The 13,286-nt window shown below is 40.1% G+C and overlaps 1 protein-coding gene across 1 annotated transcript in view; it reads left to right on the top strand.

Annotated features, from left to right (window-relative positions):
* LOC104063741 (dnaJ homolog subfamily C member 15-like) overlaps window positions 1-7,742 on the top strand; it is a 65,693-nt gene extending 57,951 nt beyond the window's left edge. Inside the window, exons 2-3 of the mRNA XM_054059734.1 lie at window positions 7,317-7,550; window positions 7,651-7,742. Coding sequence (XP_053915709.1) covers window positions 7,317-7,550; window positions 7,651-7,742 — 326 coding nt within the window. The remainder of the gene's footprint in view (window positions 1-7,316; window positions 7,551-7,650) is intronic.
* The last annotated feature ends 5,544 nt before the right edge of the window (window positions 7,743-13,286 follow it).

Here is a 13,286-nt window from a genome sequence, read left to right as displayed (position 1 = left end):
AACAATGGGTGCCTTATCTGCCAGACACATTAAAGTGTGCAATTACAACATGTTAAGAGTAGTTGTGTTTTGCTTCACAACACCTTTTATTAAGCTTCTTTTAAATATCTTTAAATGTTATTTAATGGCAGCTGTGAACTAAAGACTATCCATCACAAGTCTAACTTATGGGGTTTATCTCGCCTCACTTTAGACAGGGTAGACTTCTTCATCTGCTCTAATTGCCTACCTTCCCTTTTTAGTCCCCAGAAAGAAAGAGCTGATTATAGATTGCTAGTCATCTGGTCTGTTTTTTTATATTTGTATTTGGATAAACTGCAGCCTGGACATACATATCCCAGTATCATTCTGTATGTTTCAGGAGGAAGAATCTTGGTGTAAGCAGCAGGAATCACCTAGAGAAAACGGTGGCTGCACTCACAGCACCTCTCTAAATAGTCAAATACCAATCTAGCTTCAGAGCAACAGTTTTCCTGTATTTTCCCAGCAGGTACTGTATAAATTATGATGGCAATGGTCAGTCCAGTGAGACCCAGAGCTAGAGAAAAAATGTGATTAACAGGAAAACAAAATAGCAGCCAGACAGCAGCACAGAGAAAGAGCCTCCTAGAGACACCTATCTACAAGGAAGGTTAGTTTCTCTGGACCGAAAAAAGGTGTGCAGTGTGGAAGCAGGAGAAGGAAAGATAGGACATGCATGAAGACTCACGATAGTGTGGTAAAAATGAGAAACCTGAAGGTTTTTTTATCATCTCAGTGGAGGGGGAAAGGGCAAGAAGAGCGTACTGCCAGGAGAATGCCTCAAACAATGCTCAATCAGCTCACAAAAGTGTTTGATGAGTTTTGTTACTGCAGAAAAATTGAAGTGATGGAGAGATGCTGATCTGGAGACTTGGGAAGAAGATGACACTGCTGTTGTTTTTTGACCTGAAAACAAGCAGAGGAGAGGAATGTGTTCACAATTCAATACCACAAACAATGGCTATGTCAACACCCACATTAGTAGATCAAAACCATATCCAAATCTAGCTTCACTGCTAGGACCACTGCAGTGTGATCTCACCAGTTTTACTGGAGTAAACATCAGAAACAATTAAAAGAACCTGAAGCAGGCTGGTCAATCCAAAATACTGAGGTGCAGATGGAGCCAGGAGGGCCATCAGAATGTAGAACAGGGAAAAGAAAAAGAGTCCCACTGATTGCTTTAGAACACGCAAGTAATGTATCACCAGCTGGCCAACCAGCATAATGAACCTTAGAGAATGGCAGCAAAGACTACTCTCTTGGGGTGAATTTTCCACTCAAGTATTCTGTTTGAAAAATAATTGACAACACAAACTATAAAATAAATAAAGAAGTTTCTTGGTCACTATTACAATAAAAGAAAGGAATAAGAGAAGGAAGAGGTAGCACTAAATCATCCCATAAATATATGACTTGCACTTTATCTGCAATCTCTCCCAGTTTGTAGGTACTGTAGTAATAGGGAGGAAGTTTAATCTTAGCAACAATGGAGTCTTTGTATTCTTACCACATGTGGCAGATGAAAAAGGATAGAATATAGTAGAATGTATTAGTGTATAACCTATATTAAGAGCCTTGCTAGGAAAAAATGCTAGCTATTCAGAAGTTTAACTCATGCCATTAGGGAAAAGGATAGTAAAGTTCACAAAATGCACATTTTATGTATCTTTCCCAGTGTCTGAAATAAATTCTCACACATCTGCGAATCATTATTTCCACAGTTCAACTACTTCTGTCTATACAATGTTGCTCTAAGATACAGAAAAAACTCCAGTGGCCAAGCGAGCAAAGTACCATGGGAAAGTACTGTTTTCCTACACTCACTGTCCAGACCATAACAACCTTGTTATGTTGTAAACTGTGATGGGACACAATGTTCAAGTTTTAAAAAAAAACAAGCCTAAGTTTTCATTTCCTAATGATGTTAGAAATTACTTTTCTCTCAGATTTTCAGCATGTTTCATCAAGCCATCATTTCATGAAAGCTTTGAAAATTATTCAGTATCCTTAATAACTAAAGAGATATCAGGTTCTTTGAAGTTTTCTTTTTTAAAAGGTTTGACCTCTAGGTACACTTCATGTTGTAGTAATGGAAACGTGTCTATAAAGTATTATTTCTAGTCTTGCTACGTCTCTGTCATTCAAGATATTAACTACTTAGTCATTAATTTCCTGTTCTATCACTGCCTGACACATGTTGTCATACAGGACAACTCTAAATGTTCATTTTCTCTTGAAAGCTTCAAAGCTAATACAGTCTAATATTTTGACAGTTAGCTTTGATATCACAACACAATTAATCCCTCATTACATGAAAAGCAGCAAACAGAGTATAGACAGGAGGTAGAAAATCTGAGTTCTCCAGTAAAAGCTCAAGCAAGAAGATGGAGCAAAGTTTCAGAGTAAAGAATCAGTGTAGTATACTTCATCCATAAAAGCAATCAGCAAAGGGAAATCCAGTTTTGAGAAAACTAAAGTTCAGAGTTCATGGAAATTTCTTTTACAACCTTAAACTTGTCACATGAATTTCCTTTAAAAATTGAAAATTTCAATGAGACAGAAATAACATTGTCTTGAGTGCTCCCTGTAATTGTGCCCATGAATAAAAGTTTTCTTCTGCTTTAAGGAAGGTGGGCAATATTCTGATTGTATTGATAAATATTAACACTTCAGTTATGTCTCATATTTGTATTCTTCTTCTTCATTTTAAGTCTGTCTCTCTCTTTCTCTACATAGATCTAAATAATATATATCTGTACATGCAATCTTAGAGGTGTGTATTTATTTAAGTGTATACATTCCTATACGTAGGCATTATGGACATATCTTAATAACTATCTGCCTACATAACTACAGTGACAGAGGTTTGTTTGGATTAAGAGAATAATATTCCACTACTTTTATGCAACAGAAAACTGAAAATATAATTTGTACCAAAAGCAATATACCCCAAATGGTCTGGTACTTGTGATTAAATATGTAACTTCTGTTTGTTGTAGATTTGACGGTTGTCTTATATGTAAGATCTTTATGTGTAATCATAGAATAATCAGGAGTGTATGGTATTTTTTTCTGTCCATTATACAGTACAGATTGATAGTATATAGTTTGACACATGGTTCCTATTTTTTATACACTCACCCCATGCATAGACCAAAAGCGCTGAAAACCTGTGACTGGCTGTTATTGACACTGGGTATATATGGAATCCATATACTAAATTTCAACGCCAACTATGCACGTCTGAATTCTCTGAGGCTTTGATTCTGATGTCCTAGTAATGTTTAATCTATCAATATTAACTTACATATTAGCTTTGGACCTGAGGGGTGGGTAAGATTAAATTGCTTTCTATTCTAGCAGAAAATTTTCTAACTTTCTCCAGAGCTCCAAATACTACAAGACTGCTTCGTGGCCTGCATATATAACAATATCCAAAATTTCAGCTACTTTGGCCAATGACTCACTGTCTGTAGTGCATTCCAAACAAATAACAGTCAAATGTTACTTCAAATGTCAGATTTTTTGCCTAATCTTGCCACCTTGTGATTTGCCTCATCACTTACGCCTGCAATATGTGGGTTTCACATAAAATCAAGAACAGGAGCCTCATGGCTCTTTCCTCGTGGACTTTTGTACTTGATTCAGCTTGAAAATAAGACTGATCAGGCAATGCTGGTGGGGATCACCAAAAATATTTCAGCTTTCCAAGTGCCTTCTCTGGAAAAGTCTCACTTAAATACAGAGGCTTCACGGCAATTCTTGATGCAGACAGATTCTGGATTCACCTGGGTTCCTCTATTATCAGACCTTGGAAATGGGGAACAAGCTGTCTTTGTCCTTCAGATGCTCAGTTCTCAGTTTTGTGATCTACCCCAGGAACTGACTTTAGCTGCAGCTTGTCCTATAAATTGTTCTGAAAATTAAGACTGAGTTTAGAACCAAAAGTTAACATTAAGAGATGATAGGCTAGTGGAAAGATTTGAGCATAGGCTTACCAGAGCAAGAGGCATGAAGAAATGGGGCAAGCTGCACCAGCTGCAGCCTTTTGCTTCAGTTTTATGTTCAATTCAGTAGTGCAACTGTGGTTGTGCAGGCAAGAGATGACAAATACACACACACTGCAGCCAATTCCTTTTCTGAAAGGAAAGATCAATGTCCCCTGTGAGAGGAGATAGGGAGAAGTGTTCCTGGAAAGTGGAACTCCTTGGTTCTTCAAGCATAACAAGCACTCAGCAGGGCTTCAAGATTTTGAATGGTACTGACAAGTTAATGGTAGTTGGAGACAGCATGTAAAGCAGTTTATAAGCTGCCTCAGTGCAGCCTGGTCGTGTTCTGACCGACAGCTTCTTTTCACCTCTCTGTCCCATCCTCAAAGCAGCAACAGGTAAGAGTGAGCCTACTGTATCGGCTAAGATAGATAGCTGGGTGTCATACAAGCAGCTAAGCCCATAACACTCTGCTGTCCTGTCCAGAAGACCGCTAAAGAAACTGAAATCTGTCCCTTCCATGACATGACCCAGACATCTGAGCCATACTGGAACGTTACACACCAGATCCCAGCAGCCTGGAGGGAAGACTCTCCTTCTGTAGTAGTGCAATGGAAGTACCGTACACTCCACTGCTGAAGCAAAGCAGCCTCTGTGCTGTACGGCTGGTGCTCACCTGATAAAAACTGCATCTTTCTAATCTTATTCCCAGAATTTCAAACGCAGTCTTAACATTGGCTATTTGAGATACCACATCCACTCTTCCAGGAAAAGACATAAAAGATGGAGAAACATAAGCTAAACTGGCACTATTTCTTAAGGGCCACAGGTCAATCAACAGTGCCATTTGTACATCTAAAAAAAAAGTCTTAATGCTTGGTGAAAATATTGCAAGACTTTCCAAAAGATGTGAACATTTTTTCTTGCAGAATCTGTAGTTAAATTCAGTTTTATGGGAAATAAGGAGTTGGGCTTGCAAGTTCTTAGATAGCTCAACATTTCCAAAACTGAAAAAAGGTTCCAACTTTGAAAAGCCTGCTTCTTCTCAATTTAAATTTTACAAACAAACATACTATTAGAACTCGGAACAATGTGTTTTTCTGCTTTTGTGTATGTCATGAATAGCGGAGCAACTAGAGGACCCTTGAAGACCAAGAGAACTCTCTCATTAGAAAGTTTCTAGGTGCCTACTGCTCATGACTGTCCTGAAAAATCATATGCAGTCCTACAAATAGGCTTCCATGAATTCTAGAAAATGTATTTACACCCCAGGTTCTCAACCTTCTGTTTTTTTCTGTGCTGGATGCTTTATGAGTTCTTGGTCTCGAGCTTTAATGGTAATGATTCACATTGACAGGTCTATTTTATCTCAAAACCTCTGCTGCAATATTTGATGCTTTTCAAATAGTTTTCAAATGTTTTGTTTAAATCAACAACTTTAATGCTAGCTTATTTCTCATACAAATATTATTAAAGTGCATAATTCAGAGAATATACCTAGAGCAGCTAAATTCAGGCTTCTGAATGCAAAAACCTGTAGTTGGATGCTAAAATAAAGTTAAATTCATTTTTAGCATGAGGTAACCAAATTGCAGGTTTAACCATATTTATCCATAAAGCCATCTCTGGTCTGGTTGCCATACTAATATAAGTCTGCCTGGCAGAAACAACCTCCTTAGACAATTTAACTGTGATCTTTAATTTGCAAATATCATTCTCCTTTATTCCCAGTCTTTGACTTGTAGCAACATCTAGAATGACTGATTCTTATCTAACAAAATTCACTTAGTTGTTGGAGTTTCATACCTAACCTTGATGATTTTGTTATGGTACAATTGCTAAGGAATTTCACACCATAGTGATTAGATGTGGTTTGAGTCAGATCAAATGCTATCTGTAATGATTTTACACTTGACAGATTAAAAAAATGTTGATTTCTGGGATTTTTTATTTGTCTTCATAGAGATTCTTATGTTCACTAATCCATTCCTTAAGACAAATAAACTTTCATATGTTCTTTCTTCTCTCTGTGGATCTAGGATACTTTCAGTCATGCAAGTAAATCTTGATGATTCCTTTTAGATACTCACTGTCCATTTATACAACATTTGCTTCTAACTCTGCCATGAGGGGAACAACTGTTGCTGTCTTCCATCTGGTATGATCTGTTCCCTAAACAAGTTGATTTTCTAACAGTATCTACACTGATCTTAAATGCATGTCATGTCAGTGCTTGCTTGTTGCTACTCATCCTGCTGGTGGGTCTTTTCCAGACACATGCCCAAGTATGAGAACTGATCAGATCAGCGTGCTTAGCCAGATACTGCAGTTCTGCAGACAAAATCCGGAGCTTTTCTCAGTACACAGCACTCTACTACTTCCAGCTGGGGATGCACAATAAATTGTGTGAGCTCTGGTATTACCTCTTAGGTTTGTTCCTTCTCTGTTACCCTTATTTATATGAGATCAGTGTGTACACAATGATGTTTCATCCCTGCTGTGCCCACTGAGGAGACCCCTGCCTGGGTGCAGAACATCATGCTTCAAGCCTGGGATGGACAGAAAAAAAAAAGCAGACAGACAGGGATCCTTCCCCTGGCAGGAGTGACAGCTCTGCCTAATGGAAATGCAGATGTTTATCACTGATTCAGCACAGCTGACTGCATGGACACTGCCCCATCTTCCATGGCCAATCAGTCATCTGAGGACAGCAGCAAAGAAAGAGGTCTTTGCATATGTCTTTCAACTCAGCGTTGGTGTACCTGACGTCTAGCCTGTGACCATGCTTCACTGTTCCTTGATGTCACTGCTCTCTTAAAGAAAAGGAGGCATAACTTCACAGAACATCGAGGTTGGCAGGGACCTTCCTCAATGTGAGTGGAGAGAGATTAACCTCCACAAGTAGATCTTGTCCCATAGCCAGTAATTAACCCAGTGGTTAATTAAAATATTGTTGTCTTGCATTGCCTCACCAAGACCCTAAATGGCCACCCACCACTAGTCCATCAGCCCTGGAAAATATACTGGATCTCATGCCTCACACGTTCCTGGTGCTGGGAGTGCATTTTCTACTATTTAAAATTAATGAATCTTGGTCAACATGATCTTGCCGTGCCTGTTTGACTTAGCCCAAGGACTACGAGTCACCTTATAAATACACTGTCAAAGAAGTAGTGCCCCTCCATCACAGAAAGAGTGATGGCCTGCTCCAAGTGCCTGCGCTACGCCAGGTACACCAATCCCCTAGCAGGCACCAGCAAGGACCAAACGGGGTTGGACTACGGGCTGGCCAGAATTAAGTAGTTGGAATTGACTTTGCAACTGTTGCATCTGCAATTCATTATGCTTTCCACATTTGGAAACCAGTGGAGCAGGCAGTTACAGAGACAGCAAAGAGGATTTCAAATTCTAGTCTTTCATCAAACCGTAAAGGAGGATTTGAGCAGAAAATGAGTAAGCAAGAGGCTAGTCTTATTTTATTTGTAAGTCCATTTACTGGCAGGACCAAAATCAGAACAGCCCAAAGAAGAATCATGATTTTCACAGAACCATAGAATCACTGGGTTGGAAAAGACCTCTTGGATCATCAAGTCCAACTATTCCTATCTACCACTAAACCATGTCCCTGAGCAAATAGTTTTGAATCATCCTGATAAAGATGGATCACCTCACTTATCAACAAAAATAAATGAAGCAAAAGACTTGTCGGAATCCACTGACAATGACTGAAATCCAAAGCCTTTCAGCCAGGGTCAAAAGAGATTCAGCAGATACATTGTGTAACAGCTTTCATATCTACTTGCTCTGCAGAGTTTTTTAATTCTGCCTTCATTGTTCCTATTTATTGTCCTAATTAAAAGTTTAAGATTATTTAAAAGCAAACTGAAATCTTTTACAGTCACATAAAGTTACATACAATTATGCTTCTGCAAAGAGTAGGGAGTTGGACTCGATCTTTATAGGTTCCTTCTAACTCGAGATAGTCTGTGGTTCCATAGCAAGGTTAGAAGTACATAGTCCATTCCTCTGCTCCAAAATAAGATCAACAATACACAAACCACACTTAACAGGTACTTTGCTAACCTGTTCTCAAAAATATCTGGTGATGGAAGTTGCCATAGCCTGTGTCCTGGTACGCCAATAACTTTGACTGGCTTCTTTCCCCCCCTGCGATTACTGTGGGGGACTTGGGGCAGAGCTTATGGTTTCACACTGCCTTTGCAGGCATACGTAAAAGAACTCCAGATTCTTCTAAGCATACCAGAAGAGGCATTACTCTAACCCTCCCTCACTATTGATTTTTCTCAGCTGAGAATAAACCTTTGCCAGTTGTACTACTTCAATCGGCAGCTGCGGGATTCTCATGTAATTGACCAACTGGGCAGCCCCACTCCCTGCACCAGGGATACAAACTCTCTGCTCTCCTTAACTTTGGCTTGAAGATTTTGGCCTTCTCCTCCCCTTTTCAAATTGCATTTTGTATTGAGGAAAACAAAAAGTGATAGAGGGGTTCAGAAAATAAAGCTGGCTACATCCCAGGTAACTCCAAGTTCTAGTTCATAGACATTTTTGCAATTGCCTAGCACTTATTGCAAGGGCAAAGTGGAATAGTCTCTAGGCTTCATTGCAATTTAAACATCACATTTTATTATTAGCAGTCACAGCCTAGTTTTACATTATAAAATATAGACTCTAGCTGCAATAATAATTGTAGTATAGAATGTAGAAGCAATAAATATAACTGTAACTGAGAAAGCAGCTATATTATATCCATCTCTGCAGTATTCAAATCAGTCCTCTACTAACTTTGTCCATTGTTTTCCATGACCCTGTATCTGATCTTCTGGTAATGGCTCCATTCATCATCATGAGTCCACATGTCCTAGAAATATATTATTGTCCAGATGGAGAACATTTGTTACGTAGCAGGTATATGAAATACATATATTTTTATATTTATGTGTATGCTGAAAGGTAAAATATTCATAACTCAATGAAGAAAGCTTAGGCCTTTCTTAAAATAGGGTAGCTTTAATGAAAATAACTGTGATATGAACTTTGCTTCCAGCTTCCTTTGGTAGATTAAAGGAAGAGCATAGAAATAAAGATATTAACATGTTATTAATGTTTATTGTTGAAATATGTATATATGAGATGTGCTCCTTCATACATTATGTAATGTCTAAATTACACAAATGTGGGGGAGTTTAATAAGTTGTCCACATGGTTTCATCTTTTAATGTAATTTTGCTACATTCTAGATGAAGCAGGGAAAAGTCAGTACTTTTAACGATTTTAAAAATTGTTTTACATGTGAAAGAAGCTGAATGGTAACACAGTGAAAATATGGTAGGTAACATTGCATTAAGATCATTGATCATCTTTTTCTTCATAAAAGCAGAGTGCATGGAGAACTAAAGAAAACTGTGATGAAAAATGATACAAATGTCCAACAGAGGAAAAGGAAGGTTGATTAGCAGTAAATCTGGAATAGAAATATGCTGTCTTTAGGTGGTAAATTATTTTCTGTCATTGTCTGTTAATTTTTTTCTTCTTCAATGCACTTACTGAGCCATAGTACTGAGTGCTGGATTGATAAGAGAGGTTTAGTCCAGCTCTTGGCAAGACTTGAAGGAGATATCTGGAATATTTCAGGATAGCACTGAAGAAACAAAATGATGTTTTGAAGCTCATGCTACATGGATAATAACTTAAATAAAAATTTTCCTTAATGACGACTTCAGATTTTGTAACAGATCTGTAACAGATCCTGGGGAATTTTAAACACAAAACTAGTCTTAATTATTGTTTTTGGAAATGTCTTTCAGGTAGTGGTAGGCCTAGCAAAGCGCATGCTTCCCACAACACTGGAACAAATGGGAGAGGAGTGATGAATAATTTTAACATTCATTTATATACTTGTCCATTCTTTCTTACTAATTTAGTCTGTAGCTATGGGCATTTAGTAACTTAACAGAAGAGCTATTGTAATTAAAATGTATTCTGGTTTTGCATGAAATCTGCTTCAAACAGACAATTTATCTATCAACTGATGTAGGAGCTCAAATCAGAGGGCATCTAGCCATTGATTTTAATGAAATGAGGTACAAATATATCTTCCCTTACTGCCACCATCCATGAGGTTGGGAAAGGGAAGTGGACATCCACAGCAAACAAAAACATACTTCAGGATGTCTCGTCTCCATGTTATAAAGACTCTTTGGCTAACCAGAAACTCATATCTTCTTTGAGAAAACTAGCTATTTTAGTATCAAAAGCATTCAAGGCAAAACTCAGTCTTAGGATTCACATTGTAGTTCCCTTATTGATTTCAAAGGGAAAACGGCCTACAGAAAGTGTGTAGAACATTCAGAATACACTGTAGGCCAAAACCCTCTTGTATTTGACTTAAACTAGAAACGAAAATTTATTGTTTTTACAATCTGTAGTGATATAAAAAAATGTGGCTTGTCTTACTTGTTCCAAATTTGTCATAATCACCAATCTAGTATTGGCACCAGGACTTTAGTTAAGTCTTAGCGTAGTTTGCCTCCAGTTTTGTCTGAGTCTCTGTCCTTAGACATCATGATGAAGGTAGCATGTTACAGCAGTGAATGAGCAGGTAATGTTGGGTTGCAAGATACGATTCAATCTGGAAAAAAATGGGAAATAATGTTGCATACAAAAAGTATTCTGCTTTCAGTGAAATCACTTAAAGCTTTTAGACAAGATTTCCTCCTCTTTTCTCTTTTCCTTGGATATAATCAGCTAGAGAAGTTATGTCCCCTTCTGCTGGGGTGGTTCTGTGGAATTTTGATGTCTCAGATCAAAGAAAACCGGAGGTGTAGAATTAGCTAATATTTTAAAAATAAATGTCACCAGAAATTTTTAATCATTGTAGCAAGTTGTTTAAGTTAGAATTTCATAAAAAGCCTTAGATTAGTGGTCTTTTCTCTGTTGCAGTCCCTTGAGTTCTCAAGGTTCCAACACCCCTGTCATTAAGCTACTGCTAAGGTTACTGGACAATTGTAAGGGGCAGTTTGGAAACTCTGTGAAATGCTCCAGCCATTGTCTTTCTCGACAGTGCATCGTCTTTCTCTACAGTGATCAAAGAATTTTATTTTGCTGTAAAACTGCCTACAGGTTCATCTTGAGGGCAGGTGGCCATGAGGTAGGGGTGTATGCAGATGTGATAAAACACTCTTTGTGAAGGTAAAATGGCATATAGAATTATAGAATCACCAGGTTGGAAAGGACCCACTGGATAGAGTCCAACCATTCCTAACACTCCCTTAAACCATGTCCCTAAGCACTTCATCAACCCGTTCCTTAAACACCTCCAGGGAAGGTGACTCGACCACCTCCCTGGGCAGCCTGTGCCAGTGTCCGATGACTCTTACTGTGAAAAATTTTTTTCTGATATCCAGCCTGAACCTCCCGTGGTGGAGCTTCAGGCCATTCCCCCTTGTCCTGTCCTCAGTCACTTGGGAGAAGAGGCCAGCTCCCTCCTCTCCACAACCTCCTTTCAGGTAGTTGTAGATAGTAATAAGGTCTCCCCTCAGCCTCCTCCAGGCTAAACAACCCCAGCTCCCTCAGCCGCTCCTCATAAGACTTGTTCTCCAGCCCCTCACCAGCTTCATTGCTCTTCTCTGGACACACTCCAGAGCCTCAACATCCTTGTTGTGGTGAGGGGCCGAGAACTGAACACAGTACTCAAGGTGTGGTCTCACCAGTGCCAAGTCCAGAGGGAGAATAACCTCCCTGGACCTGCTGGCCACACCGTTTCTGATACAAGCCAAGATGCCATTGGCCTTCTTGGCCACCTGGGCACACTGCTGGCTCATGTTCAGTCGGCTGTCAACCAACAACCCCAGGTCCTTCTCCTCTGCACAGCTCTCCAACCACTCTTCCCCCAGTCTGTAGCACTGCATAGGATTGTTGTGCCCCAGGTGCAGGACCCAGCTTTTGGCCTTGTTGAACCTCGTGCCATTGGCCTCAGCCCAGTGGTACAGCCTGTTAAGATCCCTTTGAAGATCCTCCCTACCCTCCAGCAGATCCACACTTCCTCCCAGCTTAGTGTCATCCGTGAACTTGCTGAGGGTGCACTCAATGCCTTCATCCAGGTCATTGATAAAGACATTGAACAGGGCTGGACCCAGTACCGAGCCCTGAGGAACCCCACTTGTGACTGGCCTCCAGCTGGAGTTAACTCCATTTACCACCACTCTCTGGGCTCAGCCATCCAACCAGTTTTCAACCCAGGAGAGTGTGCGCCTGTCCAGGCCAGAGGCTGACAGTTTCTGAAGCAGTATGCTGTGAGAAACTGTGTCAAAGGCTTTACCGAAGTCCAAGAATCACACAGAATCACACAGAATCACAAGGTTGGAAAGGACCCATTGGATCATCGAGTCCAACCATTCCTAACACTCCCTAAACCATGTCCCTAAGCACTTCATCCACTCGTTCCTTAAACATGGACTACATCCACAGCCTTTCCCCCATCCAGTAGTCGAGTCATTTTGTCATAGAAGGCGATCAGGTTAGTTAGGCAAGATCTGCTTTTTGTAAACCCATGTTGACTGGGCCTGATCACCCGGTTCTCTTGCATGTGCTTCATGATAGCACTCAAGATCACCTGTTGCATGACTTTCCCCAGCACTGAGGTCAGACTGACAGGACTGTAGTTCCCTGGATCCTCCCTGCAACCCTTCTTGTAGATGGGCACAACATTAGCCAGCCTCCAGTCTAGTGGGACTTCCCCAGTCAGCCAGGACCACTGGAAGATGATGGAAAGGGGTTTGGAAAGGACACCCGCCAGCTCCTTCAATACTCTTGGGTGGATCCCATCTGGCCCCATAGACTTGTGGGTGTCTGGCTGGGCAAGCAAGTCTCTAACCTCCTCCTCTTGGATCATGGGAGCCTCATTCTGCTCCTCTCACTCCTGGGTTTGTACACGGAGGGAACAACTTTCCTTGCTATTAAAGACTGAGGCAAAGAGGGCATTAAGTATCTCAGCCTTGTCCTTATTCCCTGTCACTGTTGTTTCTTCTGCATCCAATAGGGACTGAATATTCTCCCTAGTCCTCCTCTTCTTGTTGATGTATTTGTAGGAAGATTTTTTATTATCTTTCACAGATTGAGCCAATTTGATTTCTAGTTGGGCCTTAGCCCTCCTGATTTTTTCCTCTCACCTCGTCCCTGTAGTCCACCCAAGACGCCTGCCCTTTCCTCCAAAGCTCATAGACCTTCTTCTTCTTTTTGATGCAACCCAAA

The sequence above is a fragment of the Cuculus canorus genome, chromosome 1 (assembly GCF_017976375.1).
Source record: "Cuculus canorus isolate bCucCan1 chromosome 1, bCucCan1.pri, whole genome shotgun sequence".
Lineage (NCBI taxonomy): Eukaryota > Metazoa > Chordata > Aves > Cuculiformes > Cuculidae > Cuculus > Cuculus canorus.
The sequence above is the reverse complement of the archived record's forward strand: the minus strand, read 5'-3'. Positions and strand labels throughout refer to the sequence as shown.